The 22,626-nt window shown below is 33.8% G+C and overlaps 1 protein-coding gene across 1 annotated transcript in view; it reads right to left on the bottom strand.

The window, feature by feature from the left end:
- The window catches only part of LOC138319846 (actin-related protein 10-like), a 40,623-nt gene extending 21,949 nt beyond the window's left edge, over positions 1–18,674 (bottom strand). The window contains exons 1-5 of the mRNA XM_069262975.1: positions 18,499–18,674; positions 15,069–15,141; positions 13,286–13,365; positions 8,104–8,212; positions 6,949–7,125 (exon numbers count right to left, since the gene is read on the bottom strand). Coding sequence (XP_069119076.1) covers positions 6,949–7,125; positions 8,104–8,212; positions 13,286–13,365; positions 15,069–15,141; positions 18,499–18,575 — 516 coding nt within the window. The 5' untranslated portion in view covers positions 18,576–18,674. The remainder of the gene's footprint in view (positions 1–6,948; positions 7,126–8,103; positions 8,213–13,285; positions 13,366–15,068; positions 15,142–18,498) is intronic.
- Positions 18,675–22,626: the final 3,952 nt, after the last annotated feature.

Genomic DNA, 22,626 nt, shown 5'->3' with positions numbered 1-22,626 from the left:
ATAGGTCACAACAGGTAACAATTTATATATCAGTCACGGTACAGATATTATGTCATATATAGGTCACAACAGGTAACAATTTATATATCAGTCACGGTACAGATATTATATAGGTCACAACCAGGTAAAAAATATCATTCACGGTACAGATATTATGTCATATATAGGTCACAACAGGTAAACAATTTATATATCAGTCACGGTACAGATATTATATAGGTCACACTAAATAAATGGCTCGGTCTCGATGATAGGAGAATATATTTCTAAGGTCAATACTACTGTAGTTGTGTACAATAAGAAATAAATTTGGCTGGTGTTCCTTCCAGTTTGGACTTTTGAGGATTCCTTGGACACCAAGGTGTAAAATAAGAGGCACATACTAAAATCTTGGAAGCCCATTCTAATATTTCCTATGATGTTATATGTCAAATGATTTTATAACACCTTTAATCATTTTCCTTGTTAATTTGATGTTAATGAAAATATTCATTCTTAATGACTATATATAGCTATTGTCATCAAGTTCCTGGGACCACAGTATCAGTTAACAAGTATTGTTTTGCAGCAGAGAAAGACAAGAGGCATACTTTTCTATGCCAAAATGTCTTAAATATAGAATATGTCTGTCCTCTAGAAGACTTATCAATATCATCATGTGATTTTTGAATAAATTGGTCAATTGGTCTACTTTTAACAAGTTTTGTAATTATTCTTTTGTAAAACAGCAAGTTGATTGATATACATTGTATCCGAACTTCAATTCAAACCGGATAACTTGTTAGCTCACCATAGACCATGAAATTGTTTGTACACTTTCTTAACTTCAGGATTGTTTTACAAAAATTACAAATGAATTTTTCTACATTTTTTATTTTCAAATCCCCATACCTCTGATGAGTATAATAAAACTGTTATTACAAGTGAATCAAATATTTTCAGTTCAAGATGAACAGGAAGAGATTCATTCCTTTATTTCTTATATAAATAGCAAACACCGATTTAATTGTTTGTTCAGCAGGTTTTTTCCCTTTCTTTAAAAACGCTACCATTAACATTATTTTCTGTACCTAGATATGTAAACAATTCTTATAAATCTAATTCTGTATTCCATAACATCAACTGGTGTTGTTGTACCGATTTACGTCCTGAGAATATCACAATTTTTATCTTTCTGATATTAAAGGCCCAATACCTTTCCGGCACGACTTTTAATTTTTAAAATGGGAATGTAAAACGAGATCGATAATTTTGTAGAGTCGCAAAAGTTATTAACTTACCGTTAATACTACGTTTATCATCACATTCTGAACAATTTAATCAAAATAGATACAATGTAAATTTTTATAACGCGGGTCGTCTTATGTTTCCCGCCGTCGTCCTAAATACCGTGCGCGGTAGTTGACTATTACAGCGCCAGACGGCAAGACAGCGAAACAACTCTCCACGGTTTTCAGATATTACACAGGAAATCTTGCATATGTTTGGTGTTGTAACCTCATCTTAAGGCATCGGCATGGGTTTTCTGATGTTATTAATGTTTTTTGAGAGACCTTTTAATTTTGCCCCGGAAAGGTAGTGGGCCTTTAAGTTCTATTTTCCATGTTATGCAATATTGTTAAAATTCATGTAACATTTGTCGTAGACCATCAGATATTTCTGATATCATAACAGTGTTATTGGCAAATAATATGATAAAAAGTTTGGGATACATTCCAATATTATATACCGTAAAAACTGGTATAATATGTGCAGGTACTTTTTAGGGCTGAAAATGCTTAAAAAATCTACTATCAGTATATTTTGCGCATCAAAAAAATGGGGAAAAACAATGTCCAGGGAGTCCCAAAAACCGATGTATGAAGGCGACAATTTCAATGCAAAATATTCCCCATAAATGCTTGACAACTTGCACAAAAAGTGTTGTATTTAGAAGAAATAACATATGAAAACCGCATTGTGTTTGTTTTCTTTTATTGGCCACAGTAACCCGAAACTGAAATATCTAGCATATGTCCAAAACATCGGCGGTCTGGTCCGCCGTACTTCGTGCACATGTCAATGTTTTGAGATATTACACATGAATAGTAATCATGAATATTTGAAAAAAGTACAATATATTTACTTAAATTGGCACAATAAGTAATTAGTGTGTTTGAGATCATTAACAATCAACAGCAATCAGCTAGCGGATACGTAGTTTAACTTGCAACAATCACAGTGTGCATAATTTGTCAAGATTTGTAAGACAAAGTATTCTTTTCCACCAGGTAAGATTCTAAGTCATAAAAGTAGATTGAAAATAGGAAGGGAGATAAAATAACCAGATAAATATTTGTAGCATGATCAGACTGGGTTGATTATCGGTGATTAGGTAGCTTAGTCGGAAGAACTACATTTTCTTCTCTCCTGTTACAGAATTGGCACCCAACTTAATAACCAACGGTTGTGGTGTTTGAAACGGTCTTGTATGTCTTCAAAAAAGAAGGGAGGAGTGTAGCGGGACTGGACTGGGTCGATTATCGATGACCAGGTAGTTCAGTCGGTAGAGCACTCGGATAGTGTTCGGAGAGTCCAGGGATCGAATCCCGGTCTTGCCGCTACATTTTCTCCTCTCCTGTTACATATGGTACTATTCTGTGCATGTAGATATTCAAGGTAAATCAACAATGTTCGCTGATCGTGCCCGAATTGCCTTAGTGTTATAATGAATGCAGTAAATGTATGTCTCATTGGTGTGATTGATTTAAAGGCAGTTCATGTGGTGACCGAAAAAAAGGTAAAATCAATACTTTCAGAGTGATCAGAGAACATTGATAGTCAAGGCGGGGAAAACATAAGACGACCTGTGTTATACAAATTAATGTTTAATTGATTTTCATTAAATTGTCTCGAAGGTGATGGTTAGAGTGTTATTAACGATAAGCTTAATATGTTTTTGACAAAAAATATAAACAGCTAATGTCATATTGTGTTTTAAATTAAAATAATCTTTTATTTATTCATTTCATTTCAAGCATGTACATGTCATAGAATATAAACAAATATCAGGTATATGCTTAAATAATATTACAGTTAAATTCACAATAAGGAATTTGAAGATGATTATAGTAATTATTTTTGGATTGAAAATGATTACAATATTAAGCTTCCACAGCTGAAAATTATTTCTTTTTGTTCACACAATTCTTCTCCTAGACTGTTTCCAGTTGAAATGATACAAGCATGCTGACATTCTGTAAAACATAAGGAAACAATAAATGTATTAACAGAGTAATTACTGAAAAGGCTAATATCATATAATTAAACATTTTAATCATAAATAGCAATACCAGCATAGAGGAAATATTATTGAAGTTTAATTTCCCGCTGTTCTTCCGTCCTCCTGTTCTTACATGTAAGAGTTTTGTCCTTCATAAATTGATTGTAATATAGCAGTTGTTATATAATTTGCACAAAGAAGTATAAATATACACACGTATGCATGGGTACAGTGGTAAATTAATAAGTTATACGGAAAATGATGGTGCTGATCATGAAAAGCGTAAAGTCTATTTTGTTGAGTAAAAAGTTAAAAAAACTAACATAAGATGTAATCGCAGTAAAAACAGTGATCATGTGGGCTTTTGTGCGATTGCATTTGTAAGACTGTGCCATGTGGTAGAGATTAGTTCCGCTCGAGTGATTACACAATGCAAGCGAGAGTCGGGAATATGTTTATGTAAGTTTTAATTGCTAATCCCTGATGCTTTTTGGTAAAATATAACTCAGGATAATTGCTAAACAATTAACAGTTTTCTCTTCATTTGTTACAGATTGAATCAGCTTTTTAAGTGCCGTTTTACGGAAGAATTATGAAAAAGGAATCGGCATTTTCGTCGATCTAGTAGTCCAAAAATATCAATTCGAGTTATATGAACATATATGATTTATGTCATTCGGCCAAATATTTACTTCGTATTACCTAGTTTAATGAATATGCTGTATGTATATGATCAGAACGACAAGCTCCTGTGCTGAAAATAACTAAAATGTTTTAAAAGTATGGTTTAGTGGTAATCTCTGAACGTGCTTTAGTATATAGATATAATCTGATATTTATGCATGTGCTTATGAAATTATCGATAATGATGGATGTGATAAATATTCATACCTTATTAACTGCCGTTAGTTTTAAGATAACGCCACCTTGGACATTTACAAAATGTTCACCGTCTGTAACATAATATTTTATCAGTAGTCCAAGTTTGTCCAAAATTTTGTTAGAGTTGTCTTTCTTCCATTGTAGTTTTACGTCCATGTCAACCTGAACACAGCCGTGATAAATGCATCTCCATTTCGCCATGAAATGTATTTGCTCCGAGACAAATTTGATTCAAATTACAAAATTCATTATGGTATAAATATTGATGTTCGAGGTGAAATATAGATTTCATTTTTTCCGTTGCGGGTTAATTGTCACTAGTAGGGACAAAACGCGTGGGGCGAAGCGAAGCATTTTCGGGACGAAACGTCTTCATGCATTGTTAACAACATTTTCGGGACGGAAAGTCTAGATACATTGTAAACAATTCAAGTGAACATTTTCCAACCTAAGATCATTTGGATAGTGTATATGGTAAGGATATGAAAGCAGTTATCTACTTCTCCTATTTCAGCATTACAGATACGCTTATTTCAGTAACTTTCATATTCAAAATTTGCTACTTAAAATTCCCGGTAAAATCAAAGTTGTTGAATACACTGCCGCTAGGAGCGCTAGTATCTGCGAGCAAGTTCTAAGCCAATCATATTGAGGAAATTGACTGAAAGAGAATTTTGCAACCACGATCACAATGGCGAGGTGATCCTCGCCAAAAACACATGGTGCTGGGTTTTGAAAAGGGCACTTTGACCGCGATAAATAACCATCAGAGGGGCACAAAGGTTATATCGACCACTTCCAATACAAGGGAAAATCTTTAAAACTGTCTTGTTGTTTCTGTAATTCTGATTCAATTTAATATCATTTAAATGCTTTAAACTCTCTGAGTTGCTAAGTAATATCAGGACATCTATTTAATTATTCTGAGTGTACAAAATTATTTTGGAAATTGTTATCTGCCGATCCTATGATCATGACTATAATTGATTCACAAGAAAGATCTAAATGTCATTTATATTAATTAAAAGAATAGGAAAAATGCAAAATGTATTCTTTTATTTCAATCCAATTACCTTTATTTTAATATATATATCTTTTTTGAAATATTAAAAATACTGTATTGAATTGAATAAGATGTTTCATAATAATGGGTAATTAATTAAAAAAATGTTCTAAATTTACAAGCACTAAATTAAGAAAATACAGATAATTAGAGTAGTATTCAAAATATTTTAATTTAATCTGATAGAGAAAAAAAAAGATTTCTTTTTAATTTGATTTATTTTAATTAATTTGCTATTAATAATTTTATTATTATTAATATATCTTTTCTAAAATAAATTCACATCGAAATTTTTTAAAAATAAGACCGTTTTCATTTTAAAAAACGTGAATATTTGTAAAAATCCTGAAATTCAATACCTCCGGATCTACTTTTACAATACACCCAAAATGGCGGCCATTACGATTGCAAATCTTGTGACATCCATCACATATAGATAGGCCTATTTAACATTAAAAACGTGAGTAAATAATTTACAGTTGTCAGCAGTATTTGTTTTTGAAGTAATGCTCACTATTTGTAGTCATAAAACCTTTTGAAAGGCCAGCTGATTGTTTTCTAGGCTGCCAATCGGCTGCTCAGACTTCAGCTTACGTAATACACAGACCTGAAAGTGACACCACAAGCCAAGGTGGAAATAGCCCAAGGCTGCTAATTAGGGCCACTGGGGTGTTGGTCGGGGGGTCAGGGAGTGGTCACACCTCTTTTGTTTACTTAACTATCAAGCCACTGCCTGGTATTTTGGTAGTGTAGTAAAAGTGTACTGGGGACAAACGGGGCAAGGCGTTAGGTTATAGGGGCATGGCGTCAGGTAAAAAGGGCACGGCGCGGCGCCTTGCTAATCAGGGCTGTGGGAAACACTAGTCACGGTACAGATATTATATAGGTCACAACAGGTAACAATTTATATATCAGTCATGGTACAGATATATTATATTAGGTGTCAATTTATATATCAGTCACGGTACAGATATTATATAGGTAACAATTTATATATCAGTCACGGTACAGATATTATATAGGTCACAACAGGTAACAATTCATATATCAGTCACGGTACAGATATTATATTAGGTCACAACAGGTAACAATTTATATATCAGTCACGGTACAGATATTATATAGGTCACAACAGGTAACAATTTATATATCAGTCACGGTACAGATATTATATAGGTCACAACAGGTAACAATTTATATTATATATCAGTCACGGTACAGATATTATGTCATATATAGGTCACAACAGGTAACAATTTATATATCAGTCATGGTACAGATATTATGTCATATATAGGTCACAACAGGTAACAATTTATATATCATCACGGTACAGATATTATATAGGTCACAACAGGTAACAATTTATATATCAGTCACGGTACAGATATTATATAGGTCACACGGTACAATCTATATATCAGTCACGGTACAGATATTATATACAACAGTAACAATTTATATATCAGTCACGGTACAGATATTATACAGTCACAACAGTAACAATTATATATCAGTCAGGTACAGATATTATATAGTCACAACAGGTACAATCATCAACAGAAATTTATATATCAGTCATGGTACAGATATATCAGTCATGGTACAGATATTATGTCATATATAGGTCACAACAGGTAACAATTTATATATCAGTCACGGTACAGATATTATATAGGTTACAACAGGTAACAATTTATATATCAGTCACAGTACAGATATTATGTCATATATAAGTCACAACAGGTAGTAATTTATAAATTAGCCACACTGTAGATATCAATGCACATGTAGGTGACAACAAGGATACTGGGACGACCAAAGTTTCCGTATAGCCTATATCCATCACAAGACCTGTTGTGGTCCCAAGGGTTAACAGCGACATCACATGACTAGAGGCAAACATCACCGTGGCAACCTGAAAATTACAAATAATTCAAATTGTGATAATTATGGCATGCCACCTACATCTTATGAATGAACATAATATAAAATTATCAGTAGTTTTACAGTTATGATATTGAAGCATATCTTTTATTCTAGACACATGGCAAGTAAGACTTATAATAATCTAATAAATTAACAATGATTGATAAAGATCAGGTAAGACTTACCAATAATCTAATACCGTATTTACGTACACATACAAGTCGCACTGGTAAGTAAGTCACACCTAAAAGTTAAGCCCATTTACCAACGTAACCCCCTGTGTATAAGATCGATCTCTAATGAAGTACGGTAATAATTACCTATCAATCAGTATAACTAAAACTGTCTGTAAACTTGTACTATAAATAAATAACAAATAACACTAACAATGATGTGAATATCTTGAGTAAAAATGGATTTGGTCATATTACATAAATCTAGTCTTGTGTGTAAACAAACACGGCGGCCATACACAGTTACTCTCGCTCTTATTTCAGTACGCCAGTACTTTCTTCAGCACACTTAGGAGTGTATTATATCTCTATTTTGATATCTTTCGTATATTAAATATATCGTTGTGTGAAGGGTTGATGTATTAATCAAGACTCCAATCGTAACTTAAAATCGACTTTGTTTAGTGTTCTTTGTCAACAAAGGGTCCCATGATACATTACCGAAGCCTTATTTTTGAAACTTCCGGATATGACCTCGTGGTGTTTGCCACTGCAGACATCGATTAAATGATGTTATATACTACACATTTTACCTGTGAAAACTTAATTGCTGATTATTTCATTGAAATCAAGGCGACAGGATTCCGGGAAATACACTGACATATGTGTAACATAAGTCAATTTGAGATACTCTCACTCATATTTCAGCACGCCGGATAAATTACTTTCTTCAGTTGATGAAGACCAGGTAAGACTTACCAATAATCTAATAAATTGTTAGAGACCAATCATACCTCATAATGAACAAACAGAACTTTGGCCAACGTCTCCCTAAACACATCGGGACAGAGAAGGGACTCACATACAACTACTCTCTTGTTCTTTGGACTTAGCAACAAATGCCTACAACATAGAGATTTACACATTTCAACACATCCAGTTATATCTGCAAATTCATGTATATTGATACTGTCAAGTAAGAAATAGTGACAGTATATGTATGTGTACCTCTTTATAGGAAATATTTGTACTTTTTACATGCGTACCTCTCTATAGGAATTATTAACTTTGTACATGTGTACCTCTCTATAGGAATTATCTCTACTTTGTACATGTGTACCTCTCTATAGGAATTATCTCTACTTTGTACATGTGTACCTCTCTATAGGAATTATTAACTTTGTACATGTGTACCTCTCTATAGGAATTATTAACTTTGTACATGTGTACTTCTCTATAGGAATTATTAACTTTGTACATGTGTACCTCTCTATATGAATTATTAACTTTGTACATGTGTACCTCTCTATATGAATTATTAACTTTGTACATGTGTACCTCTCTATAGGAATTATTAACTTTGTACATGTGTACTTCTCTATATGAATTATTAACTTTGTACATGTGTACCTCTCTATAGGAATTATCTCTACTTTGTACATGTGTACCTCTCTATAGGAATTATTTCTACTTTGTACATGTGTACTTCTCTATAGGAATTATTAACTTTGTACATGTGTACCTCTCTATAGGAATTATTAACTTTGTACATGTGTACCTCTCTATAGGAATTATCTCTACTTTGTACATGTGTACCTCTCTATAGGAATTATTTCTACTTTGTACATGTGTACTTCTCTATAGGAATTATTTCTACTTTGTACATGTGTACCTCTCTATATGAATTATTAACTTTGTACATGTGTACCTCTCTATAGGAATTATTAACTTTGTACATGTGTACCTCTCTATAGGAATTATTTCTACTTTGTACATGTGTACCTCTCTATAGGAATTATTAACTTTGTACATGTGTACTTCTCTATAGGAATTATTAACTTTGTACATGTGTACCTCTCTATAGGAATTATTTCTACTTTGTACATGTGTACCTCTCTATATGAATTATTAACTTTGTACATGTGTACCTCTCTATAGGAATTATTAACTTTGTACATGTGTACTTCTCTATAGGAATTATTAACTTTGTACATGTGTACCTCTCTATAGGAATTATTTCTACTTTGTACATGTGTACCTCTCTATAGGAATTATCTCTACTTTGTACATGTGTACTTCTCTCTATAGGAATTATTTCTACTTTGTACATGTGTACCTCTCTATAGGAATTATTTCTACTTTGTACATGTGTACCTCTCTATAGGAATTATTAACTTTGTACATGTGTACCTCTCTATAGGAATTATTTCTACTTTGTACATGTGTACCTCTCTATAGGAATTATTAACTTTGTACATGTGTACCTCTCTATAGGAATTATTTCTACTTTGTACATGTGTACCTCTCTATAGGAATTATTAACTTTGTACATGTGTACCTCTCTATAGGAATTATCTCTACTTTGTACATGTGTACTTCTCTCTATAGGAATTATTCTACTTTGTACATGTGTACCTCTCTATAGGAATTATCTCTACTTTGTACATGTGTACTTCTCTATATAGGAATTATCTCTACTTTGTACATGTGTACTTCTCTATAGGAATTATCTCTACTTTGTACATGTGTACTTCTCTCTATAGGAATTATTAACTTTGTACATGTGTACCTCTCTATATGAATTATTAACTTTGTACATGTGTACTTCTCTATAGGAATTATTAACTTTGTACATGTGTACCTCTCTATAGGAATTATTAACTTTGTACATGTGTACCTCTCTATAGGAATTATTAACTTTGTACATGTGTACCTCTCTATAGGAATTATTTCTACTTTGTACATGTGTACCTCTCTATAGGAATTATTAACTTTGTACATGTGTACCTCTCTATAGGAATTATCTCTACTTTGTACATGTGTACTTCTCTATAGGAATTATTAACTTTGTACATGTGTACCTCTCTATAGGAATTATTTCTACTTTGTACATGTGTACCTCTCTATAGGAATTATTTCTACTTTGTACATGTGTACCTCTCTATAGGAATTATTAACTTTGTACATCTCTATAGTATTAACTTTGTACATGTGTACTTCTCTATAGGAATTATTAACTTTGTACATGTGTACTTCTCTATAGGAATTATTTCTACTTTGTACATGTGTACCTCTCTATAGGAATTATTAACTTTGTACATGTGTACCTCTCTATAGGAATTATTAACTTTGTACATGTGTACCTCTCTATAGGAATTATTAACTTTGTACATGTGTACTTCTCTATAGGAATTATTTCTACTTTGTACATGTGTACCTCTCTATAGGAATTATTTGTACTTTTTACATGTGTACCTCTCTATAGGAATTATTTCTACTTTGTACATGTGTACCTCTCTATAGGAATTATTTCTACTTTGTACATGTGTACCTCTCTATAGGAATTATTTCTACTTTGTACATGTGTACCTCTCTATAGGAATTATTTCTACTTTGTACATGTGTACCTCTCTATAGGAATTATCTCTCTACTTTGTACATGTGTACCTCTCTATAGGAATTATTTCTACTTTGTACATGTGTACCTCTCTATAGGAATTATTAACTTTGTACATGTGTACCTCTCTATAGGAATTATTAACTTTGTACATGTGTACCTCTCTATAGGAATATTACTTTGTACATGTGTACCTCTCTATAGGAATTATTAACTTTGTACATGTGTACTCTCTATAGGAATTATTTTACTTTGTACATGTGTACTCTCTATAGGAATTATTTCTACTTTGTACATGTGTACTTCTCTATAGGAATTATTTCTACTTTGTACATGTGTACCTCTCTATAGGAATTATTTCTACTTTGTACATGTGTACCTCTCTATAGGAATTATTAACTTTGTACATGTGTACTTCTCTATAGGAATTATTAACTTTGTACATGTGTACTTCTCTATAGGAATTATTTCTACTTTGTACATGTGTACCTCTCTATAGGAATTATTTTACTTTGTACATGTGTACCTCTCTATAGGAATTATTTCTACTTTGTACATGTGTACCTCTCTATAGGAATTATTTCTACTTTGTACATGTGTACCTCTCTATAGGAATTATTTCTACTTTGTACATGTGTACCTCTCTATAGGAATTATCTCTACTTTGTACATGTGTACCTCTCTATAGGAATTATCTCTACTTTGTACATGTGTACTTCTCTATATAGGAATTATTCATGTGTACTTTGTACATTAACTTTGTACTGTGTACCTCTCTATAGGAATTATTAACTTTGTACATGTGTACCTCTCTATAGGAATTATTAACTTTGTACATGTGTACCTCTCTATAGGAATTATTAACTTTGTACATGTGTACCTCTCTATAGGAATTATTAACTTTGTACATGTGTACTTCTCTATAGGAATTATTAACTTTGTACATGTGTACCTCTCTATAGGAATTATTTCTACTTTGTACATGTGTACCTCTCTATAGGAATTATTAACTTTGTACATGTGTACTTCTCTATATGAATTATTAACTTTGTACATGTGTACCTCTCTATATTAACTTTGTACATGTGTACCTCTCTATAGGAATTATTAACTTTGTACATGTGTACCTCTCTATATGAATTATTAACTTTGTACATGTGTACCTCTCTATAGGAATTATTTCTACTTTGTACATGTGTACCTCTCTATAGGAATTATTAACTTTGTACATGTGTACCTCTCTATAGGAATTATCTCTACTTTGTACATGTGTACCTCTCTATAGGAATTATTAACTTTGTACATGTGTACCTCTCTATATGAATTATTAACTTTGTACATGTGTACCTCTCTATAGGAATTATTAACTTTGTACATGTGTACCTCTCTATATGAATTATTAACTTTGTACATGTGTACCTCTCTATATATAATTTGTACCCTCTCTATATAATTATGTACATGTGTACTCTCTATATAGGAATTATTAACTTTGTACATGTGTACCTCTCTATATGAATTATTAACTTTGTACATGTGTACCTCTCTATAGGAATTATTAACTTTGTACATGTGTACCTCTCTATATGAATTATTAACTTTGTACATGTGTACCTCTCTATATGAATTATTAACTTTGTACATGTGTACCTCTCTATATGAATTATTAACTTTGTACATGTGTACCTCTCTATAGGAATTATTTCTACTTTGTACATGTGTACCTCTCTATATGAATTATTAACTTTGTACATGTGTACCTCTCTATAGGAATTATTAACTTTGTACATGTGTACCTCTCTATATGAATTATTAACTTTGTACATGTGTACCTCTCTATATGAATTATTAACTTTGTACATGTGTACCTCTCTATAGGAATTATTAACTTTGTACATGTGTACCTCTCTATATGAATTATTAACTTTGTACATGTGTACCTCTCTATAGGAATTATTAACTTTGTACATGTGTACCTCTCTATATGAATTATTAACTTTGTACATGTGTACCTCTCTATAGGAATTATTAACTTTGTACATGTGTACCTCTCTATAGGAATTATTAACTTTGTACATGTGTACCTCTCTATAGGAATTATCTCTACTTTGTACATGTGTACCTCTCTATAGGAATTATTTCTACTTTGTACATGTGTACCTCTCTATAGGAATTATTAACTTTGTACATGTGTACCTCTCTATAGGAATTATTAACTTTGTACATGTGTACCTCTCTATATGAATTATTAACTTTGTACATGTGTACCTCTCTATAGGAATTATTTCTACTTTGTACATGTGTACCTCTCTATAGGAATTATTTCTACTTGACTTTGTACATGTGTACCTCTCTATAGGAATTTGTATTGTACCTCTTACTTTGTACATGTGTACCTCTCTATAGGAATTATTTCTACTTTGTACATGTGTACCTCTCTATAGAAAATATTTCTACTTTGTACATGTGTACCTCTCTATAGGAATTATATCTACTTTGTGACCTCTCAAGCTAAATGTTATGATATTGCCACTTTTAGTGACAAAAACAATGCATAAACATTTCATCTTTTTTTTTACCTGAAATACAGCACAAAAAGAAAATCTTTGATGTTCTCATACAGCTCATCTTTCTTTTCAAAATCCCACAGCTTGACAACCTAACAAAAATAGTTTTAAGTTATAAATTACATAATAATTTCAAAATACTTTACTTCTATCTATTTTGCATCCATTGCGTAACAAGTTATACAACTTATGCAAATCACTCTTGATGGCCCAGATGTAAGCACAAGAGGGTTTTTAGTGTGGAAGGAACCCAGAGTAACAGGAGAAAACCCAAGTGATCGGGCAGGTGGCCCCTAACCTTTTCAAGTCAGTGCCGGGGATGGAACCCCAGCCAGCTAGGTGAAAGGCGAATGGCTTAACCACTACACCACCCAATCATACATCAATTTCAAATTCCATTTTATACTAAATTATACATTGATTTCACAATCTTTTTTATGCTAGCTTATAAGTTAATCATTCAACAACAGTAAAGATGGTGGATTTGTCTGTTTGCTGGGTTGATCTTACCACAACAGTAAAGATGGTGGATTTGTCTGTTTGCTGGGTTGATTTTACCACAACAAAAAAGATGGTGGATTTGTCTGTTTGCTGGGATGATCTTCCCATAACAGTAAAGATGGTGGTTTTGTCTGTTTGCTGGGATGATCTTCACACAACAGTAAAGATGGTGGATTTGTCTGTTTGCTGGGATGATCTTACGACAACAGTAAAGATGGTGGATTTGTCTGTTTGCTGGAATGATTTTCCCATGACAGTAAAGATGGTGGATTTGTCTGTTTGCTGGGATGATCTTCCCACAACAGTAAAGATGGTGGATTTGTCTGTTTGCTGGGATGATTTTCCCACAACAGTAAAGATGGTGGATTTGTCTGTTTGCTGGGATGATCTTCCCACAACAGTAAAGATGGTGGATTTGTCTGTTTGCTGGGATGATCTTCCCACAACAGTAAAGATATGTGGATTTGTCTGTTTGCTGGGATGATCTTCCCACAACAGTAAAGATGGTGGATTTGTCTGTTTGCTGGGATGATCTTCCCACAACAGTAAAGATGGTGGATTTGTCTGTTTGCTGGGATGATCTTCTTCCCACAACAGTAAAGATGGTGGATTTGTCTGTTTGCTGGGATGATCTTCCCACAACAGTAAAGATGGTGGATTTGTCTGTTTGCTGGGATGATCTTCCCACAACAGTAAAGATGGTGGATTTGTCTGTTTGCTGGGATGATCTTACCACAACAGTAAAGATGGTGGATTTGTCTGTTTGCTGGGATGATCTTCCCACAACAGTAAAGATGGTGGATTTGTCTGTTTGGTGGGATGATCTTCCCACAACAGTAAAGATGGTGGATTTGTCTGTATGCTGGGATGATCTTACCACAACAGTTAAGATGGTGGATTTGTCTGTTTGCTGGGATGATTTTCCCACAACAGTAAAGATGGTGGATTTGTCTGTTTGCTGGGATGATCTTCCCACAACAGTAAAGATGGTGGATTTGTCTGTTTGCTGGGATGATCTTGCCACAACAGTAAAGATGGTGGATTTGTCTGTTTGGTGGGATGATCTTCCCACAACAGTAAAGATGGTGGATTTGTCTGTTTGCTGGGATGATCTTACCACAACAGTAAAGATGGTGGATTTGTCTGTTTGCTGGGATGATCTTCCCACAACAGTAAAGATGGTGGATTTGTCTGTTTGCTGGGATGATCTTCCCACAACAGTAAAGATGGTGGATTTGTCTGTTTGCTGGGTTGATCTCTACATTGTGGTAGTAAACAGACAAAAATTTAGTACCTTTCCTGATTTCGCATTCTTGATTTCACTCGGAATTATACATCTTGGTCCAGTTTCTCCAGCTAAGCCACATCTATAATAAAAAAAACGATTCTCAATTATACATCAGAAAATTGCATTTTTTTCATTCTGCCCAAGATGCAATTTTAGAATAATTCAATGTATTTAAACACAAAATCTGATTAATTTCTGAAAATTATCTTTTGGTTGCAATGTATGGTTATGTTATTGTTACACAACTGGTATCAGTCTTAGACACTATTAGGGGCCATGGTGTCTACCTCTTATCCTAGATACTTCTGGGGTTACTTTCACTGATGCTATATCCACCCCTGGACTATCTCATAGCAACACTAAAGGCAACAGAGTGTCATTGATAGTAACCCCTGGAGTATCAAGGATGCCACTTCTGTGTCACTAGTTTGAATCCCATGTGAAAAGTTACCAGGTACTGACCCCTGGTGGATGGTGGTTTTTCTCCGGGTACTCTGGCTTTACTCCACCTTCTAAACCTGGTATGTCTTTAAATGACTCTGTACTGTCAGAAGGGCGTTAAACTAATCAAACCAAAGCTATTGAAAATGGAGACCATTATTCTTCCTACAGAAAGAAAATAAGAGTCCTTCGGAATATTATAATCTGGGGCCTCAAAATCTGGCCATGGACACCCAACTAATTTTATAGCAGACAATAGGTTCATAGTCACTTCATACTAGTACTGTTCACTGTTCAGATGTAAACTTACAGCTTAACCGATATATGTAACAAGAGGCCAGAGGGCCTGTATTGCTCACATGGTTTGTAATGCTAAGTAATATTCTGAATACAGGATCATTGTTTCTTTTCTCAGGGAATTTACAGATTCAACTCTAATTTCCCTATGGGGCCCCACTCTTTCTGCTCCAGAGGGTCAGAGCCAAAATACATACAAATTATGTTTCCCTAAGCTTCCTCAGAGGATGTTTTTGGCCAAATTTGGATACAATCCAATGCATGCAGAAATCTATATCAATTCTTATATAGCAGCAATTTAAAGGATTTACCTCTATTTCCCCTATCGGGCCCCGACCCTCCTGCCACAGGGGTGGTCTGAGCCAAAATTTAAGGATGTTTTTGACCAAATTTGAGCCAGGTGAGCTAAACAAGAGATCTCAGAGGGATCTTGGCGCCCACCAAAAATGATCTATATCTGACAAAGGAAAGATGGATCTTTTCTCTACTTTTTAAACTTTTTCAAACATACTACACATAAAATTTGAGACAGATCGCTTCAATACCTTTTGAGAAATAGCGGTAACAAACTTTAACTATCAAAATCCAAGATGACTCCTTGGCGGCCATCTTGTTGATCAATCGGTCCCAAATCACAATATGCACAACTAGGGCCCTATGGGAACCTACATGTGAAATTTGAGAAAGATCCATTCAATACTTTCTGAGAAATAGCGATAACAAACTTTGAATATAAAAATCCAAGATGGCTGCCTGGCAGCAATTTTGTTGACCGATTGGCCCAAAAATGCAATATGCACAACAAGGGCCCTAGGGGAACCTACATATTAAATTTGAGAAAGATCCCTTCGGCACTTTTTGAGAAATGGGGATATCAAACCTTAACTATCAAAATCCAAGATGGCCGCCTGGCGGCCATCTTGTTTTTCCTATCAGCCTCAAAATCTGTATGGCACAACTAGGGACCAAGGGTACCCTCCATGTGAAGTTTGAACAAAATCCCTTCAGTAGTTCTCAAGAAATATCGATAACTAACTTCAACTGCCAAAATCAAAGATGGCTGCCTGGCGGCCATCTTGTTTTTCCTATCAGCCTCAAAATCTGTATGGCACAACTAGGGACCAAGGGTACTGTCCATGTGAAGTTTGAACAAAATCCCTTCAGTAGTTCTCAAGAAATATCGATAACAAACTTCAACTGCCAAAATCAAAGATGGCTGCCTGGCGGCCATCTTGTTTTTCCGATCAGCCTCAAAATCTGTATGGCACAACTAGGGACCAAGGGTAACCTCCATGTGAGGTTTGAACAAAATCCCTTCAGTAGTTCTCAAGAAATATCGATAACAAACTTCAACTGCCAAAATCAAAGATGGCTGCCTGGCGGCCATTTTGTTTTTCCGATCAGCCTCAAAATCTGTATGGCACAACTAGGGACCAAGGGTAACCTCCATGTGAAGTTTGAACAAAATCCCTTCAGTAGTTCTCAAGAAATATCGATAACAAACTTCAAATGCCAAAATCAAAGATGGCAGCCTGGCGGCCATCTTGTTTTTCCGATCAGCCTCAAAATCTGTATGGCACAACTAGGGACCAAGGGTAACCTCCATGTGATGTTTGAACAAAATCCCTTCAGTAGTTCTCAAGAAATATCGATAACAAACTTCAACTGCCAAAATCAAAGATGGCTGCCTGGTGGCCATCTTGTTTTTCCGATCAGCCTCAAAATCTGTATGGCACAAATATGGACCAAGGGGACCCTCCATGTGAAGTTTGAACAAAATCCCTGCAGCAGTTTTTAAGAAATAGTGATAACAAGCATTGTTTACGGACGGACAACGGACGGCGGACCACAGACGCAGGGCGATTTGAATAGCCCACCATCTGATGATGGTGGGCTAAAAAACTGCTGCAAAGCAAGGATTTTAAAGCGAGAAGGATTTGTCACTCAGGGTTTTGGACAAACACATTAAAAGCACTTTTGTGTTTGTGCACTGACCATGACATTGGGCGACGACTGATTTCCTTTCGATTTCCTCTGGCGTAGCTTGGGGTGCCAGGCTTACCGTCTTACTTTCTGAAGTGAGCCATTCTTCCATGAGCTGTCGCATTTTTTTAATGAAATTTTTTTACTTTTCTTCTAAATCTTCCATCCTTAAACAAGGACTAGACAATGTGAAATTCATTAACCTTTATATTGGTGTTTCCTTTGACTCAATCAGACAAGTATTTATGGAGAAAATTATTTGTATTCTCGGTTCATAGGCGTATCACGTGGTATTTTAGAAGGTTCGGTACAACCCTGCATATGGGTAAGTTACCCATTTGAGCAACAATTATCACTTATAGATTACTCAAGCTGGTAACTGTTACCCATATGCAGGGTTGTGCCCAACCTGTTTACTGCAGTAGTAGTCTAGTGTAAAGAGACGGTGACAAATCCTTCCTCACTTTAAACCCTTGTGTAAAGACATCAAGTTTTTATGGCAACAAATTACGACGATTTTCAAAACATATGTGCTATGTGACCGATCTTTAGTAGGACGAGTCTGCACTCTGGCTGTTGCTCTAAACAATGCAGCAGGAATTCGAACGGTTAAAAAAGCAATGACAGGTATCGACTGCCGAGCATCTCCGATTCCGATGGTGACAACTTACAGTACACCAGAGCTTTCATTGAAAGAAAATAGGTGAAAACTTACTTAGTATAAGCAGTCCCGATGTCGAGTACTATGACATTTTTATCACTACTATAGCTTAAGCCTTCAAATAACGACATCGTGACAGAACAGTTGAAATTTAGAAAGAAAATGAGTAATGCAGACAAACTAGTCAGCCATTTTTTTTCTAGCGCTCAAAGCGGACAAATTATAGACAGGGGAGGTAACTCATTAGAACGAATATACGTACCCGGCCGAAAGGTATAGTAGGCCGGGTACGTATTGGTCCCTATGTGTCGTAGTGGAGCACTGCCTCCGAAAATCACTCGGGCATAGTTTTCTTTACTTTTTGTAGGTTTCCAATTATTTTATGCGTATACATGCATTTACATATTATTTTTGTCCAAAACAAACATAACTACCATTCTTAATATCTACCGTACCGCTCACAAGACGTCAAATTCACAATTTGTGGACTTGCCGTATAAATTCCCTTCAGAAAGACATTCATATGTATTATGTAAAAAAAAATAATGCCTCGATGATAATTTGATATTTCATGTGGTTCAGTTTTATTGCCTAGAAGGTAAGCGATATCAAACAAGTACGATAAAAATGCAAACAAACGTTTTATAATGGTTTGCATAATCATTACTTTGCTCCATTAGCAGTAATAGGCACCATTTGTAGCTCTAAAGACGACACCATTTTCTGTCAAAAAGTCTTTTGAGCTACAATATTGCAGCTAGTAACTCATATGTTGTGAGTGTACATACATTGTAGGTGCCTACCCGTTCACCGTTGGATGTGGTGTTATTTTATCTATAGGCCTGTTATTCTGTTTGCTTTTTAGCACACCATCATCAGATGTAGATGTAGACAAATCGCTTTTCGTCCGTGGTCCGTCCGTCCTTCCGACCGTTAACATTTCTTGTTAATGTTACCGCTATTTCTCAGAAAGGGCTGAAGGGATCTTTAGGGGAAAAAGACCTATCTCCACCAAGATCTATAATACCATCAATGCCTGACTCTACAAGTGTGTAACGTCATTGTACCCAAATTGATACCAATACACGTAGATTTCTCTTATATGACATTTATTGCTTGGTGTGCTTCACTTTTTTCTGTTTTGTTTTCAAAAAGAGAATACAAACTTTGTTTTGATGCTTTGTTTTTCTTATTACAGTGCTTATTTTTATTGTTAGAACGATTTATATCATGTCTCGAAATTTCTAGTTTTGTCGCATGATGTGTTCCCAAATTGATACCCGGCAAGAAAAAATGTATAAAATTGAGAAAAATCAATTTATAAAGATTGTTGTGATTTTACTTTATAAAGGGGACGAAGTTGCGTTTATTATAACAAGTTATACTGAATACAGTTATACATTTTACTGTAAAAATTGTACAAGTGTTTTCACAACAGTAGCTGTGCTAATTTGGTACCCCGTAACACCACGTAATGACTTGTGTGATATTTCAATGATTTAAATTCAGTTTTCTGTGGCATTCACCTAAGCTTATATAGTTCCAATGTGGTGTATATGTCAACAGACCACTATCAAATATTTTTTTTTATTGTAAAAAAATTCAATGTGAAAAAAACTACATACATAATTATAAATCAATCAAGTTAGTAAAAGTTAAGATGGCAAAATAACGCTATACAAAGAGCAATTTGCATGTGACTAAATAAAAAAATAATGTGTGGCAACTATATTTTATCTATTTCTGTTAAGTGTTTATATCTTAAATTTCATTATTTAAGAAAATTTTCTTTGAGGAGGTCTTACGCTTTGAAAAAAACACTATTATAGTACAAATAGTAATTGTCGCACGGCTACATTTCTAGGGATTAACACGTTTCAGACAGAGTTATCAGTTTCAAAGTTATCTTTCAGAGAAAATAACAGAAATAGTCACATAAAACGAAGCGTAATTATCAATAAATGATGCATCTTTGGTATCACCACTGAGAAATGAGGTAAAAATTTTTTTTTCTTTTTTAATTTATTTTTTATTCATTTTCAAAAGTTTTGTACATACAAATACAATACAACATATATGAAAGATGTATGTTGGAGTTAATTAATTTAAAACAAAAGTAGTCATGTATACTCATAATATACATCAATCAATGAACAACACATTTACACTAACAAACTCACTGATAATTTATACAGGATACGTTCACAAACATTGGTATTTTAAGGTAATATACATTGTTAAGTATCAGAGAGATGCAGGACACACATACATACATACAAGGTACCTCTGTCGAACCTAGGTCAAATATTTATTTTACAAGTTTTTATTGGTTTTTGTATATGTTTTTAATGTTTTAAAATTTAAAATTGGAGCCAAAGTTGTATTTCTGTTAAGACCTGTTGTTTATTTTTTATGTTACTATTGGTTATTAAAATTTTATGAGCTTTCAGTTCAAATTTGATGTGGTTTTTTAAACCAATTAGGCAAAGATCTGCTTCAAGACATTTACAGTTATAAATATATTGTTTGGTTAAAAGTAAGATTAAGTTGTCTAAATTAAAATGTGAATGTTTATTGTTAACTTTCTTGCCAAATATAAATTCTTGTTTACTGAATCTAAGTCCTAGATTTTTTGTAATAATTGCTATTCTCAGTTGTTCTATCAGATTTGATGTTTTATCACAGTCCCATAGTATGTGTGTTATGGTTTCGGGAGAAGTTTTACAAAATATACATATGTTATTATCCGCTTTACCTATTCTTAGTAAAAATGTCTTAGTAGTCAGGATTCTATGATTTATTCTATATTGTAGCCACTGAAGTTTTGAACTATAAATCTTTTTCCAATCTTCTTCATTTATATTAAAAGTTTGATTCCATTTATTTTGAGCTGTAGGTTTAACTTGGTTTTGAATTAAAATATTGTATATGTATTGAGCTCCTTTTTTAGAATTTAGAATGACTTTGAGATTTATAGGTATATTGGGTAATATTACATTCTTTTCTGTGTCGTAATTTTGATTATTGTTTCTAACAAAATGTTGAATGGCTTTTTTCAAGCTTTGGTATTTTAAAAAGTTAGTCCAAATACTATATTTATCACAGAATTCTTCAAAACTGAGAAATGATTTATCTGGTTTTGTAATGTTATAAATAAAAAGAACTCCCTTTTTATACCATGCATTTATTAAAAATTACTTTTCTATCTATTTTGATGTAATTATTAAACCATATTGGGTTTTCAAGAATGTTTGTTTTATATATTCCACTTAAATTCAGAGTTTTACACCAGGCGTTTAAAACATCTCGCCAAAAACTATTAGTACAATTATTAGCTTTTTGTTTTAAATGTTCAATTCCTGTATTTGCCAATTTATGTTTGTCTAATAAAGTTTCTAAAATGATGTCCCAATTTCCAGCCTTAGTATAGATTCTTCGTATCCAAGTTGCTTTAAGAGCCGTTATAAATGACTTCAGATGTATCATTTTTAGACCCCCTTCTTCATAATTTTTGATGATTATGTCCCTTTTCACTTGATCAGGTTTACTATTCCACAAAAAGTCGTAACAATTATTGTTGATTACATTTATATATCGATCGTCTGGATTGGGAAGTGAGATAAATAAATGGTTAAACTGTGATATAAGTAAAGATTTAATAACAACTATTTTACCTATTGGTGTAAGAATTCTTTTTTTCCAGGCTGAAATCAATGATTTGAGTTTTACAAGTTTCTTGTCAAAATTTAACTTAATTATTTGACTCAAATCTACATCGTATTCAATGCCTAATAGGTTGAAGCGTGTTGACCCCCATTTTAAATTAAAATTATTATTGAAATTGTTATTACTATATTTCATACTGCCAATCCATACTACCACGAGGTAAATTTTAATAACACAAATGTTTTAGGTATTTTTTCAATTAGGGTATCAATTTGGGTACAGTATCAATTTGGGTACAATGACGCTACACTTTCAACGAGGCCGCCATCAGCGAAGTATCAAATTCCCCGTATTAGGCTAACGTTAGAGCCTAACTTACTAGGCCTACTTTGGTACATGTTCCCCTAGGACCGTAGTTGTGCATATTGCATTTTGGGACAAATCGGTCAACAAGATGGCCGCCAGGCGGCCATCTTGGATTTTGATAGTTAAAGTTTTTACCGCTATTTCTCAGAA

The sequence above is a fragment of the Argopecten irradians genome, chromosome 3 (assembly GCF_041381155.1).
Source record: "Argopecten irradians isolate NY chromosome 3, Ai_NY, whole genome shotgun sequence".
NCBI classification, from domain to species: Eukaryota; Metazoa; Mollusca; class Bivalvia; order Pectinida; family Pectinidae; genus Argopecten; species Argopecten irradians.
Note: the sequence above shows the minus strand (reverse complement) of the source record. Positions and strands in the feature narration are given on the sequence as shown.